The 22,078-nt window shown below is 38.3% G+C and overlaps 1 protein-coding gene across 1 annotated transcript; it reads right to left on the bottom strand.

The window, feature by feature from the left end:
* Positions 1 to 13,583: 13,583 nt before the first annotated feature.
* Positions 13,584 to 20,145, bottom strand: LOC124287305 (ependymin-related protein 1-like). The gene is made up of 6 exons (XM_046723801.1): positions 20,020 to 20,145; positions 18,219 to 18,329; positions 17,683 to 17,776; positions 15,566 to 15,734; positions 14,865 to 14,971; positions 13,584 to 13,667 (listed from the first exon to the last, which is right to left on the bottom strand). The coding sequence occupies exons 1-5, from the start codon at positions 20,143 to 20,145 to the stop codon at positions 14,869 to 14,871; spliced, it is 603 nt and encodes a 200-aa protein (XP_046579757.1). The 3' UTR covers positions 13,584 to 13,667; positions 14,865 to 14,868.
* Between the last annotated feature and the right edge of the window lie 1,933 nt (positions 20,146 to 22,078).

The following is a 22,078-nucleotide window of genomic DNA, read 5'->3' as shown; positions in this document are numbered from 1 at the left end:
CATCAAAGAAACTGTGAAGAAAAGTGAACTACTTTGAATTTAGCATTGTTAACGGGTCACTTAGTTTCAAACGCACCAACTATCGTAATGTAAACAAACCGTTGCCTGAAAACCAGAGTGTTCTATGTCAACTTTTGGTAACAGAAAACAACGGTTTCTTCGTGTATTCTATCTAAAAAATGGCATGGCTGAATGTGCCTCGGAGAGTGTCTTTTTAGGCTAACAACGTACGTTCTCTCTCCAGAAATTAAAAAAGCTATATAGCTACAGAGTGTTCTGTGCCACTTACTAATGGAAAAACTCGATTTAGTCACTTGAAATGGACATTGGACACTCAGGACCTGAGACCACATCTTGATGTCAGCTGGAAATGGTGTGAATTATTTTGACGTCTTCTGAAAGCATTCCAATATAAGGGAATGAAATGATACAGAAGTGACAAGTGACATTCAAGATAAATGATAATTATTATTGTCAATATAAGGGCAACATCATATATTTCTATTTTCTCATTTCCGGACCGACTGTAACTGGTTTCGCCGAAGACCTAGAAATAAACCAAAAAAAAATATAAAACCTATTTATTTCCTCCGCCTTGGAATTCAGAACCTACATGTACTTTCTTCTCATTCAGGAGCTTCCGTCCTGTGTCAGTGTTGGGATGACGTCAGCAGGTAGAGGTCAAGCGAAAATTCACATGAAGGCTGAGCGCTATATATCAACATTATTCTTTCTTTACATTGTATATTCATTAACATATTGTCGTATATCAAAGGGTCGGTGGGGTAGCCTAGTGGTTAAAGCGTTCGCTCGACACGCCGAAGACCCGGGTTCGATTCCCCCACATGGGTACAATGTGTGAAGCCCATTTCTGGTGTCCCCCGCCGTGATATTGCTGGAATATTGCTAAAAAGCGGCGTAAAACCATACTCACTCACTCACTCACTCATATATCAAAGGGTAATAAAAACATTTTAATGTCTAACTTTGTGAGAGTGACATTTGATTCAATCAATTTTGATGTTCTCTGTTGCTTTTCTTTGTTTTTTCTTGCAGTGAAAATAGAGTAGATTGGGTTTTTTAGACAGTTCTTTCCTTCAGACTTCCCACAGCCACTTCTAAACTGGCAAAACACAGCAGAATCAAAGTTACATATGCTTAGTTTCTTCTTTCGTGATGTAGATATGAACATGTGTTTAGATCATGGTACCAAAGTGAAATATTGCCTAACATTGTTCGAAATATCCTTTAAAACTTTGAAACGATCTGGTTCTTAAAAAAATAAGGAAACTCAGTAACTTTATTTTTTTTTTTAAATACGTGTATAGACGCATTTTTCCTGAATCAATGCTGTCAATAGCAAACAGGTATATATGATATGAACATCAAACTGTATCTTAACAGTATCATAACCAAAAACTATTTACTTATTCAGTTTATCTCGAAACAAAGTTTTGAAGACTTAGAACAATCTGGTTTTTGGGTGACGAAATGGGACTAAGTTACATCATTGACGATACATGTGACGGAGAGAGTTTCACTTATTAGAACAGAGAGAGACCAGTTGTGTGTCAGAAGGCCGTTGCATAACAGCGGTCAGGATAAGTGAAACATATTCAGTCGAAATGGATAACGTTCGTTGTTTTATTTGGTCTGTTGAATATAATATCCCAGCACTACTGTCAAAATATTTTGTACATTTATATAATAATTATTCTTTACCGTCCATCTTTGTGATAAGTGCTGAGCTTAGAATAAATAAGTGTAATTTGTGTTGAACATGTGAACATTAAACGTCCCGTGTTAAACATGTGGGGTATGAGGTAATACAATTAAAAATGATACTGAAATCGCATAAAGCACTCTGACAAGATACAAAAATTGCATGTTAACGTGACTGAAGATAGGATTTGTGATCTTACAGTCATTGTGTTTGACCATGGACACATGGTTTAACTGATGATTGTGATTTCTGTATTCAGTGAAAACATTTAACTGAGCAAAACGTGCGTTGTAAAACTATGGCTCTGATGTTAATTAATTATGTACAACAATTACATCTTCTCGGTTTGGCTAGAATGTCCGTACCTTCTAAAGCCGCTTGGGCAAGAATATATCGGGCCACCAGTTGTCATTTCTCATATACGTTATCTACTCCTAAGTAAATGTTTAATCAGCTGTAGGGTTATAAATGTAGATTTGATCATGAAGGGGAAAGTTATATGGATATACAACCTCTTTACGTTTCAGTGTAGATGCTAACACCGTTATCATGTAAATGATGTACAATACTGCAGGATTTGCGGGGGATGTTCTATGGATTTACAATATACAACTTCTTTTTAATCAGTTTAAGCGACGTTTCAGAGTAGATGCTAACACCGTAAACAAGTAAATGATGTACCAGACTGCAGGATTAACGGAGAATTGTCCATGAAAATACAATATACTACCTCTTCATCATCGGTGTAAGCGACGTTTCAGTGTAGATACTTACACCGTTATCATGTAAATGATGAATAATACTGCAGGTAAAGCGGGGAATGTTCTATGGATTTACAATATGCAACTTCTCTATTGTTAATGTAAGCGACGTTTCGGTGTAGATGCTAAGACCGTTATCAAGTAAGTCATGTACAATACTGCAAAATTATCGGGGAATGTTCTATGGATTTACAATATGCAACTTCATTATTATTAATGTAAGCGACGTTTCGGTGTAGATGCTTACACCGTTATCATCTACATGATGTACAATAGTACAGGATTAACAAGGAATGTTTATGGGTATACAACATACAACTTCTTTATTGTTAATGTAAGCGACGTTTCAGAGTAGATGCTAACATATCTATGAAGTAAGTGATGTACAATACCTTAGTATTAACGGGGAATGTTTTATGGATATACACTATTGAACGTCTTTATTGATAAAAGACGTTTCCGTGTAAATGCTTACACCGTTATCATTTAAATGATGCACAATGTTTGCAGGATTAACTGGGAATGGATATATACTTTTCAACTTCTTTATTATTAATGCAAGCGACGTTTCAGTGTAGATGCTAACACCGTTATCATGTAAATGATGTACAATGTTGAAGGGTTAATGGGGAATGTTCTGTGGATATACAACCTAATTAATAATGTAACCGTTGTTCATCATATTTCTAAATGCCACTAAGGAAGTTTTGGAATAATCTGCACGCTCATTAAAAGAATTCAAATCATAAATCAATCGTTCTGATGGGATTGCGAATAACCTCGACTTGAATTATGGTCCCAGATTCTGCCAAATTGTCCACTGTCGTTTCAGACTCAGCTGCATCCTCTTAAACGCTGATAAGTTTAGGCGCCATGTATCAGAAATCCCAGACTGCGCACCTGGGTAGGAATTTGAGGGTAAAAGAAATTTTTTCTTTACCTGCAGATACCACTGACTATGAAATACTGGCTTTATATATTCCCTTTGAGCAATTGTACATTATGTCTGACACTGTCTTGTAAAACGTATTACCAGCTGTGTCGACACATTACCTGGAGAGGTATTTACATGAGCAAGTTACACAACATACGTTTCCTTGATATCTTATATTTTCGGTTCCATTATTTTTACCGTATTACAATGTTTGACTTGACATGTCTAGTACATACTACCACAAATAGGACCGTTTAGGATTTATAAAGAATTTGCTGACAGTGGATCGTCCATTTACCTGACTCACTGTCGGTATTGTCAGTAGGTTCTCTTTTAGCAAATAAGAGGACCGTTAACAGGAATCTAGAGTATTTACTAGGGCTGCGCAATATAACCGGTTTATCGGTATTTACCTGTTTAGACATGAAAACGATACGTATTGCGATTATGCTGATCGAAAACCGGTATTTTGAAGTGCATTCGGAAAACCTCGTAACACTTGGAAATCTTCGGATATTTCCGTTTTTCACACTGGAAGTCATGCGTTTGTTGCAAAATGGCGACCCCCAACAACGAACAATTTATTGCGTTGCCAAATACTAGGGCAAAGGTTTCAGTGTGGCAGCATTTGGGGTTCAACCACTCTGTTGATGTTAAATTTGTTCTTGTCTTGGTTTCATTTGTGCCAAATATTATAAATATTTCTATTTTGTCATGATCAAAGGTTTTTATTAAAGCTTAATCAAGCATAGTGATCTTCTTGTGTTTTTGCTTCATGGAGCAAGCATTAACTCGATTATAAGTCGTTTTTTGTATAAAAAAACTTCTTGCAATATATTGCAATACATATCGCAATATATGTTTTCGCATCGCAATTTGAAAATTCTCTGCAATACCTATTCCTAGTATTTACTCTATGAAACGTGCGATACGTTATGGGTAACAATTTATTTACTATAATGACGCGACGTTTCGGTACAGATTATTATTCCGTTATCAAGCAAGACTTTAAAACTGCTCTCGTGCTTTGTGTGTCGAATGGGTTTGCGAGGGCATTTATTCCACTTTCTGCTACTTTATGATTTTATATTCAGTGTGGATCTGCCATCCGTTTTCCTTGCTCAAACAATGGCGTCTGACGAAATAGCAATATCGTTATGCCGTTGTATCACCGTTACTCAATATGATATTATGGTATGACCGGTTACAGAGAATTCACTCATAAACAATCAACCCAGACGAGCCGCTGTTCCCTGATGAAAAAGTGAGTTTAGTTTCACGCCGCTTTTAGCAATTATTCGAGCAATATCACGGCGGGGCTCACAAGAAATGGGCTTCACACATTGTACCCATGTGTGGAATCGAATCCGGGTCCTCGGCGTGACGACTGAATGCTTTAACTAGGCTACCCCGACGCCCGCTCCCTGATGAAGCTGTTCCACAAGAAGTGTCTTGAGTTTGTCCTCATCGAACTGGAAACGTGGAAGTTGCTGGGCAAAACTGCGTGTACGTGTGTATTGGTTGTGACGGTTATTGGTGTTTTGGAAAACAAATATTAAAATGGACAATGCCAGTTCTATATATTGCTTGACAACGGTATAAGAATCTATACCGAAACGTCGCATCATGATATAATAAAGAAGTTGTTATCCATTACGTATCGTACCTTTCTTGTTATTCATCTTTTAAAATGCCAATACAGAATATTAGCTCTGACATGGTGTCACACTCCCACACAGAATGAATGAACTAGTGGTGTGACTTCCATCTATCAGCGTGAAAGGATTACCTTTAGTTAGTGGAAAGATTCTAAATCTTGCACAATACATGGTGCTAAGCATTCACTACCAATTTCCTGCTGCAGCAAACTGATACCTTTGGTATCCCCAAGCACGAATACTCAGCATGAAAACTGATCAACAGTAAAATGTGCAAACCCAAATGATCTTCTACAGGAATAGGCCCACATTCACAAATGGTCTTCGGGATAGACTTGGTCGAAGTTAAATCGTTCATGCATGTAAGTGGAACGGTCGTGCACATATTTAGACTGACTGACCTTGTGTTTATGGTCTGGTGAACACATTTGCATCTCATAGTTACCTTACAGCTCAGTTCTCATTCTATGTTTGTCAAATTCAGTCCGTGCGCAACCCATTGAGCACCCTTGTTCAAAACACGTATAAGGAAATAAAGATTTTGGCAGTAGTCTACAGAGACAGATGTCCACGTCAATCTTATAACCTTGCATTTTGTGTGCTATATTTTCCCCTCAAAAATTTACACACTTACATAATTGGACATAACATCCAATTGTTCTCATCAAAATGATCTTATCAATGCAACAAAATCGGGCTCAGTTTTTATATGAAATATTTAATGCATATTATGTAATATTATCATAACCTGTAGGGTTCCTGAATATGCCTACTAGCAAGTTTTGGCTTGCAATTCATTATTTGAGCATTTCTATTTCTAGAATATACACGCGTGTACTTATAATATGGAACAATTTTTTCAGCTTTTGTTGCATAATGCGTTCTTTCTTTCTAGTAAGATAAGATGAGATGAGATGAAATGCAACTTTCACAACTCTATTCAGTTTGTTCTAATTTACCACATTTCTTTCAAAATGCAACATTGTATTTCTTCTATATTTACAGTATGACTAATGCGTTAAATACAATTATTTATACTGCACAGACCTGGTGGAGGCAGGCAGACAGGCACCGTAACAGTCAAGAGCTATTCTTTTGAAAGCATACAGATTTCTCAACATCTTGGACACGTGTCACAGTTTGAATATGTTATCATTTATTAAACGTTTGGGTGTGCAAAAAATGTGTTATGGCATACGCCCAACTTTCTTTACAAGCACTGTATAATGGATCTGATATTTAACGACAAAATGAATTGTTGTTAAGTGATCTATGTTTTATGATTTGACATCACGAATAAGAAACGCTTCTGAAACATATCTGATTATACTGGTACCCTACTTTGGAGGAATTGGTGATAATTTCACGTTTCTAATTCGTTCAACTGATTGCCGTCTTGACACAACTTGCAGCTAGGATTAAATCATTTTGTATTGTAATTGCAACAACCTTATAGCTGCAAGGTGCACTCTTGCTTGTTATTTTAGTAACTTGCAGTTAGGATTAAATCATTTTGTATTGTAATTGCAACAACTTTATAGCTGCAAGGTGCACTCTTGTGTGTTGATTTAGTATGGGTTTGCATTGTACATAATACAACCAAGTGTTCTAATCATATACTTTTCAAGTCCCTCCTAAATGTTGAAACTTATCTCAGTTTAGATATTGTCACATATTTAAAAAATTGTTTGACAAAATTTGGATGTGGTAATTTTAAACTTAGTTCTGAGACCGGTAGATATAAACAATGTCCCTTATGATGAAAGATTTCTGGATAATATTTGAACGCCCTCTGTCACAACATTGTCTCCATAATGTCTTCAAAAACATAAATGTTATAAATAATTTATGCCTATTTTTATATAAATTTGGGAAAATAAATTCTGATGTTTTTCTGTAAAACCCATGTAACTTCATGCAAAATATATATATATTAACGTATTTTGGGCCAGTGGCCTATGGCTGAATACAATGTCTGTCCGGCTGTCTGTATGGGTTTGCGAGTGCGTTTATTCCCCTTTCCGCTATTTGATGATTGTATATTCAATGACCCATTGTGAATCTTCCATCATTTTTCCTTTGCAAAAAAGCGTTATGTCTTTGTACCGCCGTTTCGCCATATAATATCATTGTTTTACTGGTTACAAAGAGTTCACTCATTGTTTGCCGCTTGAAATCCGACACTCGCTGCTCCCTAATAAAGCTGTTGAAGAAGAGGTGTCTTCAGTTCGTCCTCATCAAACTGGAAACGTTGCTGGCAAGACTGCGTGTACTCGTTTATTGGTTGGGACAGTTATTGTTGTTTTGTAAAAAATATATTAATGGACAGTCCCAGTCCTGAATTATTATTATTTGCATTATGTCTCATCAAGTCAAAAGGAAGAATCCTCATATATTAGAAACTCTTTCGTAGCAAAAAGACTTCAAATACTAAACCGTCAAACACCCTAGACAAACGAGATGTCAGCGAGGATTAAAGCCGTCTTGTGCAGTGTTACGATGTGTTGCCGCACATCACTCATCTTGAACACCTGGCTGTCTTGCATACGCCCCTGTGTTATTTATCCACAGAACGAGAGAAAATGGTCAATGTGCATGCCGTTATGTAGTGTCCTCGAACCTGTCTTGTTCCGCAACCCCTGTCATATTGTAGATATAATATTTAACATGGTGTTAAATGTCAAATACTGATGCAGCATACATATTTGCGGGACGACAATTATTTCTTCTAACAAAGAAATATATCTTTATCATGATGAAGGGACGACATTCATGCATGTTTCGCATGTTTTACAGTGACATTTGCCAAATTTATTCAGACATTTAACTTAACGCACCTTTGCTTTCACACATCGTTTGAATGTTAATCGAATGGCAACATTTAAATTGACATAGGTCGGGTAACCATTTAAAGTAACATAGGTCGGATAACCTTTTACATTGACATAGGTCGGGTAATCTTTTAAATTGACATAGGTCGGGAAACCTTTTAAATTGACATAGGTCGGGAAACCTTTTAAATTGACATAGGTCGGGTAACGTTTTAAATTGACATAGGTCGGGTAACCTTTTAAACTGACATAGGTCGGGTAATCTTTGACATAGGTCGGGTAACCTTTTACATTGATAAAGGTCGGGTAATCTTTCAAATTGACACAGGCCGGCTCGTTGTCTGATGGTGCCTGTATCCGTTCGTGTGTGCCGTTGACACAAACAGTTACACACAAGCTGAAGATTTGTCAATCCATGCTGTGTTGCCAATTATTTTCTGAAAACGTCCACTTGCAAAGGGTTGCCAGAACCTATTATATTGGGGATTTGCTTTTGAAGTGTCACATTTTTACAAATATTTCCACAGTGTTTTCTTTTTATTTTGTTATAATTGTTTTAGTAAGTATAAGCGTTAATGCTGGATACTCTCCCCGGCCAAATGTAGAGATAGTGCCAAAATCAAGTAATATGATACATCCGGACTTGTCACCACTCTGCATATATTGACCAGGTAGAACTTCAGTGCGTGTCTCCCTATATTCCATTAAATCCATGTAGACCCGGGTTAGTACTGGTCTTGTCGTAAGAGGCGACTGACGGGTGGTCAGGCTTACTGGCTTGGTTAACACATGTCATCGTATCCCAACTGCGTAGTCAGTCAGTCTGTCAGTCATTGCCTTCTGCTAATCACAAACTAGTCAAGTATACATGAACTGCCTGTACATCAGTATAATAAAAGTGTTTCTGAACTGACTAATACAACTGACAAGATGTAATAAACTGCATATCATCATCCAATACATTGGATTAGTGAATGTCCGAGTTGGAATTGGTCTTCAGCAACCCATGCCTTTCGTAAGAGTCGACTAACGGGATCGGATGGTCAGGCTCTCAGACTTGGTTGACACATGTCATCGTATCCCAATTGCGTAGATCGATGCTCATGCTGTTGATCAATGTATATGTATTGTCTGGTACAGACTCGATTATCTGCAGACCGCATGCAGAATACTGCTGAGTGTGGCGTTAAACAACCAACCAACCAGCCAACCAACCAACTATATTCAGTTAGGGGGTTAATAGTCATGCCGTTGGCCATCATAGCGGCTGCTTGAGTTGGGTCTGCTCAAAGAAAGTGCAGATCAGGTTTGGTAGACTGGTAGTTAGATAGACTCTCCAGTGTTGCTCTTTGAAGTTTCCTCTGATGGTTGAACTACGTTTATCGTTATATGGCCTTCACATTTCCTAAATGTTCAGGCAAAGGAAGTAAGCACATGCCCTCGTGACTTTAATATAACAATATTTCAGTTACGTTGTTTGCATCAAAGGTTTATAGTTTTCCTTTGGATGTTTTTATACAGTCAGTCTTCTTCTCCACAATAAAACGTATCAGAGTGAAGTGATGACAAATACAATTTGAACCATTTTCATTCAATACTGCGTCCTCATTGGCTGCAGTAATGCTGTATTTTTGCTGTAGGTTGTATGGGTCAAGCAGTGGGGTATACCATGATTGCTCTTGGTGACCTGATACATTGTGAGGTTAGATCAATATTGACAGGAATTCTCCCTCCCCTCTAACGTAGCTAAATAGTTTTATTGAAATATCTCACCTATGGGGAGTTGTTTCCCTTTTCAATTAAATACAAGCATATTACTGCAACAGTGTCCTTTCCGGCGCAACTAAAGCTCTGCTTTACCAACTTCAACGGTGTCCAGAACACTGCTGCAATAATTGTGACTCTAACACGCAAAACTGAAATCACTCCTCTTCTAAAACAGCTCCACTGGCTCCCAACTGACCACAGAATTTCTTTCATAATCCTCTGCTTCGTTTTCAAATGTCTTCATCATACTGCACCATCTTATCTTCAGAAACCAGTAGAAATTTATACTCCAAGCAGACCCTTCGCTCAGAAAATAAACACCTGTTAACTGTCCCAAGAGTAATTACATCACAAAATGGCAAAAGGACTTTTACTTACGCAGCATCGACCCTATGGAACAACCTGCCACAGTACCTGAGAGACTGTACAGACTTGACTCTTTTAAGGTCACAACTATCTCTTCTTCTCTGAAGCTCAAATTAAACTTCTTGGCCAGATTACCATATTTTGACTTTCCCATTCATGTAAGAATCGATCCTACATCACAAGACGGCCTCCTTGGTGTAGTGGTTAGAGCGTCCGCCCGGAGAGCGGAAGGAAGTGGGTTCGATCCCCGACCGCGTCATACCAAAAGACGTTAACATATGGTACCTGTTGGTCCCTGCCTGGCGCTCGGCATTAATGGGTACAACAAGGACTGGTCGGCTCGGAGTCAGTATAATGTGTCTGAATAGGGTATTCATGCTTCACTGCGGCATGGTATCTCAGTGGGCTAGCACTATAAAACCAGCTTCAGTCTGGGCTAGTACAAGCAGCCACACATACACAAGCATGCACGTCGTCATATGAGCAAAATACTCTCCAGCGCGACGTAAAACCCAATTTCACCTCACCTCACCTTCTCTCAAGCCTTTTCTCACTGTGTGATGTGAACATGCAATCAGTCATGGATATATGCGCATTACAAGTGTTCTGTTATATTTTATATTGTGTACTAACACGCATAATAACATGTGAGTCAACATATCCTTATGGGATTTTAACTTTGTGTGGGGCTCAATGTGCATGAGCCTTTAAAGAATGAGGGCCAAACTATGAATGCGAGAGCTGATTGCTGAGAGATTTACTCAGACTGTAAGCAAACAACCCACTAGTCAACAGCCGAATACAATTGGGCTGTCCTTAAAGACACATGTTTTGGCAGCTATCATTTAAAACTATAAAGGTTATATTTCAAGCTATGCTGTGTACTTATAGTGAAATCTGTATCAATGTAGGGGTGTTAGCATGGTTAATATGGAAACAAGTTCAAGATTTTTTATTGAGTAGACGTGTAGATAAAGTTCAACAAATTAATTCCATGTTATAACACAACATAAGTACAATAAGGTGCATGATAAATACAAAATACAATCCACATGTCATCAGACACTGCAGTTAATTTTAACATCATACAGGATTTTAAGACAACATGGGTTATCTCCCTTAACTTCTTCAAATTTGTATTTTGGAGGTTGAAAATAAGCAACAATAATAACAATTCAAATTAACAGTATTTAGCGCTCAGAAAAAAGGCTTTTAAGTGAGATAATCCAAGTATTAAGTGCTTCAGTGGCGGTATTGATTACCTCACTAAAAGTATCAGTCGTTGGTTAGTTGGTTTTATAGTTTCAGTTAAGTATCAGTAGGTTGGTTGGTTTTATAGTTTTAGGGCGACGTGGACCAATAAGAGGCCTATTTGCGCCCAACACATTGACTTGATTTAATAAACAATGATAGGTAATTTCATCGCCAAAAGGAATCGTTTAGTTAAGATAAAAGAAACGACAACACTATTAATTTGGATAGATGTATGCGTATGTCGATTAACCTCTGCTTTGTGTTGCATAAATGACAAGTGGTTGTCTCCCCTTCATACATAATTGCCTGGTACCTCTACATTACAAGATACACATGTACAAAGATAAGGATTCGGAAATGCTACTGTCAGTCATTATTTTCAAGGGGCAGTGGGGTAGCCCAGTGGTTAAAGCGTTGGCTAGTCACGTCGAAGACCCGGGTTCGATTCCCTGCATGGGTACAATGTGTGAAGCCCATTTCTGGTGTCCCTCCGCCGTGGTATTGCTGAGATATTGCTAAAAGCGGCGTAAAATCATACTCAATCACTCGCTCACTCACCACTCAAAAGAACCATTATTTTCAAAAACTTGTCAATATTACATAAAATGTGTTTGAACATACATATTGTAAAAAGGAATTGGCTATACAATTGACAAAACGTAATAATGTCAACTCAGCAATATTCTAGCTATTTGGCGGCGGTCTGTAAATAATCGAGTCTGGACCAGACAACCCAGTGATCTACGTCATAAGCATCGACTTTCGCAGTTGGGATACGATGACATGTGTCACACCAGACAGCGAGTCTGACCACCCGATACCGTTGGCCGCCTCGTACGACGAGCATGGTTTACTAAAGATCAATTCTAACTCGGATCTTCACGGGTGAGATGTGGATATAAATGTTGTTGAAGGGGATTGTTGCTGTCAGACGGGCTAGATTTCTGGCGGACGGTCTAAATTTACAGCTAGCCAGCACAATGGTCTGGTAAAAAATTTAGTAATATGTTCCATACATCTGAGTAAATTCACCATATCTTAAAATCTCAAACTGAGCGTTACATTTAGACTTGACAATTTCTGTTTGAACATTGAACTATCGTATCGCAAGCTCAAAGCATTACCTTGACATATATTATCACTAAAACAGCGACACCGCGGAGTCGGATTTCCTTGAAAATGACTGTTGTGAATAGACTGCTAGATAGTAAATACATGTCTCAGGTTCATGGAATTATTCATTGTAACTAAAATTGAGTTATTTTCTTTGGATTGTCTGGTCTGGCTAAATCCATTTTGGGCTGGTAACATTTTGAAGTTACCAGCCCTGATGTCTGTCTGGGTTTTTGGCTTATTTCAAACACTGCTTTGCTAATGATAGTTGTTCTCCTAAGATAGCCCTGATATAAAATCCGTATGAGAAAATAAATTTTCGATAAAGGTTCTGGACCGCCGTCTCTTGCACATCCTGGCCATCCTTTCACCTGTAAGTTAATTAATCGTGTTCAAAATGGTCATTGAAAATTAGGCGGTCTTCATTTATTGTGTGTCATTTTCCGTACCTATTGTTATTTTGAACCAAAACACCAAAACACAACAGTATAATAATACGTTGATACAGTAACAAATATTTAGAATACGTACCTCCTAACACTTCCTAAAATGAGAGAAATATCATTGTTGGATGGTATCATTCATTCAGTGTTATTGTGTGTTTTTTCTTGTCCAGAGTCTAGGAAAGACTATTTACGACTGTAAACAGACAAACTATCAGTTTGTGTTCATCATTTGTTGGTTGTTCTTGTTGGTGTCTGTTGTTAATGTCATTTGTCTCGTCATCCCGGCTGCTTTGTTGGCTCAGTGGTCTCGGCTGTTGCTTGTTACTTGTCGCTGGTTCGAATCAGGATAAGATCCTGTTCTTGCGTTAGCGTACACGTTTACGACTTGTGTCACTTCACTTTACATGTTACATGTTATTGCTATTACATGCATAATGTACAGCCACAATATGAGCAGGCTTCATTTTGTAACCAAAAGACCAAAACAACTAACCTTATTGATCGTATCTGCTTCGTGTATTGTTTGTCATGGTTGTATATTTGTAAACATTTGAGGAAAAGTAACGATTAACAGTCTAATTAATCAAACCTCCTAAACCCTAAATGCAAGGAAACAGACAAACTAACTGTCTTCTAATTCTAATCCGGAATCAAGGACGTCCCAACTTGTAAGACTGTCGGAAAATGTAGATAAAATGTAAGAAATTGATTTCTGAAATGCTCTTTATTAATCGTATCATGAATATCTTGCAAAGTAGACATTTTCACAGTGATTTGGAAACGAGAGATCCTAGTGTTGTTTTTCAGCAATGTTCTGAAACAGAAAAATATACAGGTTCGTGTAGCTGCAAAGGAACTGTAGTTTGGCCAATGATGTTTAATTGTGTCAGATTTATGACAATAAAAGAAATCGTTAATGTCTGATTGCTCGTCACCTTGAAACAATTAATTTTCACTTATCATCACTTGTAGAATCATTAGTATAAAACTGACTGAATAAAGTAAACGAACACTATAACTTGACAATGTCACTGAAGTGTCATTTGGTGGAAAGTGTGAGTTTAATGTTGAATGTGCTACGATGTGAAATTTCACTTTGTACTATTCGATCAAACGATATAAAGTTCCCTCTGGCATTGAGTGTAATTGTAATGCTTTGAGTTGACTATGTCAGTGAGTAGATGGATAGTATTTGATACTGTGCCTCTGAAGGAAAAGATGGCATTTGATGTTCATTATGACATTGAGTGAAACGTTACTATTTGATGTTTTGGCACTGTTTTGCTATTGGGTGAAAAGAATCGAATGTTCACCGTGTCATTGAGTGAAATGCTAGTATTTCATGTTGACTGTGCCACATAGTAAATGGATAGTACTTGTTATCATCTCTGCCACTGAGTGAAATGCTAGTATTTCATGTTTGACTGTGCCACATAGTAAATGGATAGTACTTGTTATAATCTCTGCCACTGAGTGAAATGCTAGTATTTCATGTTTGACTGTGCCACATAGTAAATGGATAGTACTTGTTATCATCTCTGCCACTGAGTGGAAAGCTGGTATTAGATGTTGATTGTTTCATAAAGTGAAAGTTTATGTCCATGTTGACGCTTGTGTCAGTGAGAGAAATGTGAGTCCTTACTGTTCACTGTTGTGTCTTCGAGTGAATCATAGTAATTTGATTTCTCTCAGTGAAATGTTAATATTTTATGAGTGAGTGAGTTCACTTTTACTCAGCAATATTCCAGCTATATGGCGGCGGTCTGTAAATAATCGAGTCAGGACCAGACAATCCAGTGATCAACAGCATGATCATCGATCAACGCAATTGGGAACCGATGACATGTGTCAACCAAGTCAGCGAGCCTGACCACCCAATCCCGTTAGTTGCCTCCTACGACAAGCATACTATTTTATCAAGTGATATGTAATGTGATATCTAATATTCTGATATATGATATTAGAATATGGTGCATTGCACAAGGTTCCAAAATATACACGATGCACGTACGGTATCATTCATTGCAGTATGGCGGAATGTCAAAGACTGTGATGTCTCTGATGCCGGGATAGAAGTCGTTGTACCCGACCATGGTATTAGAGTTTCCCCCTGGAGAGTAAGAATATATGTCAAAGTAAGCAAGTTTCCCTTTCATCCAACCCAGAAAAATCTCTATGTCCATCAAATAGCATCTTCTATAATGCCAATCAAGCATCCAAGTTTTCTTTGTTGTTGTTGTGAGTGAGTGAGTTTAGTTTTACGCCGCACTCAGCAATATTCTAGCTATATGACGGCGGTCTGCGCCAGACAATCCAGTGATCAACAGCAGGAGCATCGATCTAAGCAACTAGGATACGATGACATGTGTCAACCAAGTCAGCGAGCCTGACCACCCGATCCCGTCAGTCGCCTCTTACGACAAGCATGGATTACTGAAGATCAGTTTTTCACGGGCCAATCTACGGAAGTGAGCTGACATACCACGAAAAGGACGTTCTTAGCTGCGATGAAACCAATAATTTTCCAAAGTTTCCTTAATTTAGTTGGCACACAATCTACAGAATTACTGATCAAACAGGTATTAATTTTACTGTCTTTTAGAAAACATTTCTGATGCACTGTTCAAGGCCGGTGTCTGTGAGTGTTTGTCACTCATGCCCTCAATAGTGCCTTCCCTCCTCTCCACTCTCACTCTCCCATACTAACCTTCGCCGTATGTGATCGTACTGATGACTATTGGTACACAGTTGGTCTCTGTGATAGTAGTCACGACGTTCTGTTGTCTGCCGTCGGCTGTGGTGCTGTTGTAGGTGTACGACTGGGAATTCAGCCTGTTCTGATTGTAGCCGTAAAAGAATGGACCCACAGAGACAGCGCCGCCTGAGATAAAACGTTTCTTTTGAGACAGGATGCGACCATTTCATATCAGGGGTTTGTAAAAGTGGCAACTCTCCCGTACAAGCTCTGCTAAGTACCTTGCCAGGGATCGTATCGCATCTTGGCTGGACCCTGATATTTCTTCACCGAAGAGAACTTTTCAAAATGCAATTGCATGTGTGTAATTTATAATTGTACTTTAAAACAAGTTCAAAAAAGTGTAGTAGACTCGGTTCGGGATGCACTCTTAATAATATATAACAGCACAACGTTACCTGACTGCAGAACCTTTCTCAGACTGAAACCATTTGATCAAAACTCAACGACAATGTTTATTGCAAGCAAAATGGACAATATTTTGCGCTTTCAAATTTTAGTTAGTCGGAACGGCTTGCCATCACTATACAAGAGTTAACGATATTTCATAAATCTATTTAAAGTGGCAAGGGCTGTAAATATTTACTAGCTGGATAAGTTGTAACTCTAAATATATTAATAGATGCAACAAAACCCTTTCCACATCTGCTGAAAGCAGAGACGATTGTACAATTCTGACAATATCAAGAGCATGTATTTGTTTCAGCAGCATTACAGCCGTACGATGTTGTTCGTAAACAATCGGGTTTGGACCAGACAACCCAGTGATTGACACGATGACAAAGCATGTGTTTATGAATCACTATCAAATAGTGATAATGCCAGGTGTTCGCGAAAAAGTGAGCGTATGCTGCCCCACAGGTGGCACGCGTTATAAACATATGCCAAGTCTAGTCAACTGTTCACCTGAAATACTTAGGGAACGTATGGTACAAGTCAAAATGGAACTGCATCAGACATAATTATGTCCACAAGAACATGTAGAATCCCAAACGGAAAAAAAACTATTGCATGTTCAGTCTATACAAATGTAAATTGTAAAGACATGCAGTGGGCTAACATCTGCCAGCCTAGCAACGTACTTGAACATCATAATCCCAACGGGTAGATCATTATATTGTGCGTCGTCAGTGTTAATCAATGGTCAACCACTGGTTTGCCTCTGCTTGGACTCGACTGTAGCCAGACGCCGGTTATATGAATTGTGTTGACTGCGGTGTAAAACAATATGCAATCAATATCGAATCGAAAACGTTGCCTGAATCTTGGCAGTACCAGATAATTGGTAGGAGGTATCAGTACATTCCATATGACAATGAATTGACATAGTAGAACCATCTGTAACTTTTAAACTTTTGCTTCTCAAAACTGTCAACGAGGTCATTTCCAACCTCAGGATAATCTTATATAATTATTTAGGAACTGGGAATAAATAGGCATTGTACTTGTGATTATGTAATAAGGCTGTTGGAACCTGATAACCTGTAATAAGGCTGTTGGATCCTGTATAGGTTTGAGATAACCTGAAATAAGGCTGTTGGAACCTGATAACCTGTAATAAGGCTGTTGGATCCTGTATAGGTTTGAGATAACCTGAAATAAGGCTGTTGGAACCTGATAACCTGTAATAAGGCTGTTGGATCCTGATCGGTTTGAGATAACCTGTAATAAGGCTGTTGGAACCTGATAACCTGTAATAAAGCTGTTGGATCCTGTATAGATTTGAGATAACCTGTAATAAGGCTGTTGGAACCTGATAACCTGTAATAAGGCTGTTGGAACCTGAACAGGTTTCAGATATCGTACATTCAGGTATTTGGGATCAAAATGAAAGGGTTCGGCTTTACATTTAAAGCATATTCGTCGACATATAGAACAAACCAGTAAATGATTGAATCTGGACCAGATAAACCAGTGGTTATGAGACACAATTGGTATATCTTCCCGTGACAGTGATCGACGGTATTGATCGACTGTTGGGACTTTCAAGCCCAACATGGACCAACTCTGCTTGAAGTAAATGTGTTTGATAAAAACATTCAAACATTTGTCGATTTATTCTCATATGACTTACTTGGAACACAGACATTCTCTTGATCCCTGAAGTTTCCACGAACTGGGAATGTTGTACAGGTACGTGCCTCTGCATCAATGTTGTAACCAATTCTCTGCAAATAAAAAGCATAATTATTTCGAAATTATGAAGAAACCAGTCATTATGAAGAAACCAGTCTTTGTGACAAATGCCCATACAAATGCACACAATACGAAGACGAATATGTCAAGGACGTGACAATTGTTAAGAGGTTTAACTAACATCATGGAAGAAAAACCTGAATGAGTGAGTTTAGTTTTACGCCGCTTTCAGCAATATTCCAGCAATATCACGGCTGGAGACACCAGAAATGGGATTCACACATTATATCCATGTTGAGAATCCAACCCGGGTCTTCGGCGTGACGAGCGAACGCTTTATCCACTAGGCTACCCCACCGCCCAAGAAGGGCATGAAAGAATTTGTCAAAAACCTTTCTTGCCCAAGTCCACTGAGACGCCATGCGACAATTTATCATGGATCCAGTCGTAAAGCACATTGGAGGTTTTCCTTACCTTCCTGTAGTCGTAGATTACTTTGGTGGTCCCGACGAATTTCCTGTTGTTTCTGTCGCCGGTGATGAGGTATCTTTCATTGATACCGTCGTAGACGATGAAGTACAAGGCCTGAAAATATGCCAAAATAAGGCGAGATGTTTTGAATTATCAGTTTATTAATGTAACAAAGACAATATTTCTTAAATCTTAAATTCAGCGAGACACATATATTAAAGTACTTGCCAAATCATAAGCAGACTCTTCAGTACGATTTTCTAGAACCTATTTGTTTGTTGTTTAAGGCACGCAGCAACATTCCAGCTATATAAGGGCCAAACACCGTAGCATACCCTCGGCAGAGGCAGAAACCTCGAACAAGACAAATGCACCTGTAACTGACATAGCACATGCATTCAAGAGATGCTTCAGGAATATTCAAACCTCAGTGTGATATTTATGAGTGTCTACTGGTTTCAAAACATGCCATATTCAGCTGGATTTCATTCCAGCCCATTGGTAGCAAATGTTCAAAGATTGAATAATATCCCTGTGCCCTCCGAACCAGAAAGTCCTATGCTTCTAGCTTTCGGCCTGAGCTAGAAACTGGCACTTCTGATTTAATGTCCAATGAAATGAAACAAAAGCCGAAAAAGGAACTAATAATTCGAAGCAATTCCGTTTGCCTGACGTTGGCCATCGCATCCTTGAATATTAAAGGTTTAAAAAAACATATTTTAGGGGGAACTTAGACAGAATGTTTCAGAAAATGTTTTATCTCCTAAATGTACCTAAAAGCAAACGCTGGGCGTCCTGTGACAAGCTGTACGATTAAAGTAGTTTTGCGGTCTTTCATTGTAAAGAAGACTATTGCCCTTTTTTTAAGTCAAAACTGAAAAAACGTACTTCTTGAAAAAGATGAAAATCACTATTCGTTCAGTTTAATTTTCATGAAATGGCATATTAACTACTAGTAAGATGAAGTGGATGTTTTAAATTAGACATTCTTTTATTTTGGAGTTGTATATGTGGTATCTCTAATCGAGGCACACTCTCCCCACCACTTTTGATTTCAAATGTCAGAAAATATAATCATATATATGAGCCAAAATCAGTCTTCATATTTTCAGTTCTTTGTCAGAAATAAGCCGTTACGTCAATGCAGAGGAGCGAAAAAATATTTCTGTATGCATGGTTCCAACGTGTCTATACTGAGGCCAATATGCAAAATACCCCTGGCAATTACAAATTTGCCATATCAGTTTATGAGCGATACAAGACACCTCTTATGGATAACAACTTCTTGATTTATTTTTCGCAACGTTTCTGGGCTAGTCCTTGCAACTTCTTCATCCACTTGAAGAAGGTGCAAGAACTAGGTGCAAGAAGTAGCCCAGAAACGTTGTGAAAAATAAATCAAGAAGTTGTTATCCGTAAGATTTGTCTTGTATTACTACACCAACTTCCAAATGCCTTTGAAGAATTTCAGTTTATGAGCAATCACTGCAAAGAAACACGCACGTGAACGGTTTGAAGTTTTCACCGCCACCCGCCTTTCAGTGTAACTTACAGACATACCTCTCTGTCTATCAAGGAATGTATGAAAACATACAACATCAGTCAGAACCGTAAAACGATCTTGCATTCAGAGATTTTCAGAAGAGATTATTTTCACATGTATTTAACTGTTTTGTTTCAGCTAAAGCATTCACGATTACTCTTATATTTTATTCTGGGGCAAACCGAACGCATCCCCTCCTAGTTTATTGAAAGGGGAGAATTGTCACATATGACAACAATGGTTAATGGATGCCGTACTTACACGCAATGTGGACGTAGAGTTGACATAGGTGACATACTGGAACGCGTTGAACTGCCTGGGTTGACAACACAGACTGCCACTGGCAACAGTCAGACCAGCGAGGACAAGAGCTGCTTGTAGGATCATTCTTTGAGATGTGTCTGTACCAAGCCCTCTGCAAAACTCACCCTGACGAATGGAATTCGAACCTGTTCCTCTTTTATCCACACAGAGGAACATCACGTGATGCAGCCAAATATCTCAGGTGACCTATTTATGTTCCATATTAATTCTCAGTGTATAAATATCATGTCATTTTTAAACCCTAAAATAATAAGATAAAAGCCTTGACGGTTCGTTCATGAATACATTTATGTAACATTCATGGGAAGGATAGACATCATATAAATAGATTCATCCACCTTTGACGTTCATGATGAACATCCGGAGCCGCCTTTATATGGGGAATAAGCTGATTGGATGATATACAGGTCAATGGCCGTGTAATCCACACCTAGGGGTATTCCATTTGTCATAAAATAATTAAATTACCGTTGCAGTGTTCCTCTGAATGTGTGAATACCATACATATTGAATATTAACTTAACCAATAACGAACTTATCATCTTCACGTAGATTCTGACTTTATGTCGTACGAAATAGAATGAGTCGGTTTCTACCCACAGGCTGTGATGAAAATGAAACATCGTTCCAAGCGTTGATAGAAACACCATGCTGACTTGCTCAGTATACATGCACAGAGATTGAAACGTGAAAACATGTCTGTCTTGTAGCAAGTGATTACAGAAACTTTCGAAAGATAATAAAACTTGAATTGTAGCATAAAATCTGAATCTGATGCACAGTATCATCAGGCATAAGACATTAACATTCGGGCACCGACCAACGAATTTTCAAAAGTTTGGTCCAGACAGGCTATCATACAATAGCATTTCTGGAGTATGTTTCAGTTTGAGCTCTACTTTTTTTCTGGACGTATTTCTAAATAAACGGCAGATCTAAAACATGGCAATACGTATACTTTAAGAAAACACACGATTGCAAGTTGTTGGCACGTATGACAGGTGTATTCTGTCGCAACATCAGTGCTAATTTGAACATTAAACACATGGTTAATAGTCGACCACCGGTCGTAGACCGAGGAAGACCAATGGCTGTGCTGATCGAGACATATGTCACACTCCTAAAAACGGCAAGTCTTTGGAGAAGCAGGTGAAGCAAGGTTTATTTCGGTCTTCCAACAGGTGCAACAGTGTGTGTCACAGACAGAATGAACGCTTTCCTAACGTTAACGATAGACAGAACGAGCGGTCGTTTTGGAGGTGGCTCAGTCATGGTTTGGGGTGGGGTCACTGTGACTAACGGCTTATACATTCATGCTGCTTGTTGCAATAAACATCTCGTAACATTTGTTAATGTAATAACTGTCCTGCTTCAACCTTGCTTTTTACGTGCTGGATATTCCGTTCAGAAACAATTTACATACTTACACAAGTACTTTTTATAGAATATCTAAACGTTCAAGGCCCCACTAACGTGTTCCATAAAACTGAATCGGGCCTAATTTTGTATCTTATAATATCTCTATATTATATTGTAAATATCACGTGTAATATTTTCATAAACTGTTAGAGTTTGTAATATGCCTGTTAACTATTTTGATTTTCAAGTTATTGTCTGGCCATTTTATACTCACCTACGTATGCAAAAGTGAAACAGTTTCTTTTATAATCTTCCTCGCCCATGGGAGGTAGTTTAAATTTTGAGTTTTCAAACAAAATGTATTTCCTTTTTTTCATCCTTTATATATTCATAATTGCATGTTGAGTTTTGTCAAATCCTTTGTCAGAAACTGGCCACAGTTTGTGGACTGATGGGTTTCCAGAATCAAACTGTGACATGTTCTTTCATGATAAGTTACCACTGTAATCTCAAACTTTGTTTTCCCCATATTTACAGTGTGAGAAAAGCGTTGAATGCGATGATTGATACTGCACAGGCCTGATGGCATATGATGAGGCGGTTATCTAGCAACGAAGTTGGTCAAACCTGGAGCCAG

The sequence above is a fragment of the Haliotis rubra genome, unplaced genomic scaffold (assembly GCF_003918875.1).
Source record: "Haliotis rubra isolate DU_JTF1 unplaced genomic scaffold, ASM391887v1 Scf4, whole genome shotgun sequence".
In the NCBI taxonomy this organism is placed as follows: Eukaryota; Metazoa; Mollusca; class Gastropoda; order Lepetellida; family Haliotidae; genus Haliotis; species Haliotis rubra.
Note: the sequence above shows the minus strand (reverse complement) of the source record. Positions and strands in the feature narration are given on the sequence as shown.

Coding starts and splice junctions, on each gene's coding strand:
- LOC124287305 (XM_046723801.1), bottom strand. CDS start 20,145: ATGATCCTACAAGCAGCTCTTGTCCTCGCTGGTCTGACTGTTGCCAGT. Junction 15,735..17,682: donor AGAGAATGTCTGTGTTCCAA/GTAAGTCATATG, acceptor GTTTTATCTCAG/GCGGCGCTGTCTCTGTGGGT. Junction 14,972..15,565: donor ATCAGTACGATCACATACGG/CGAAGGTTAGTA, acceptor CATATATTCTTA/CTCTCCAGGGGGAAACTCTA.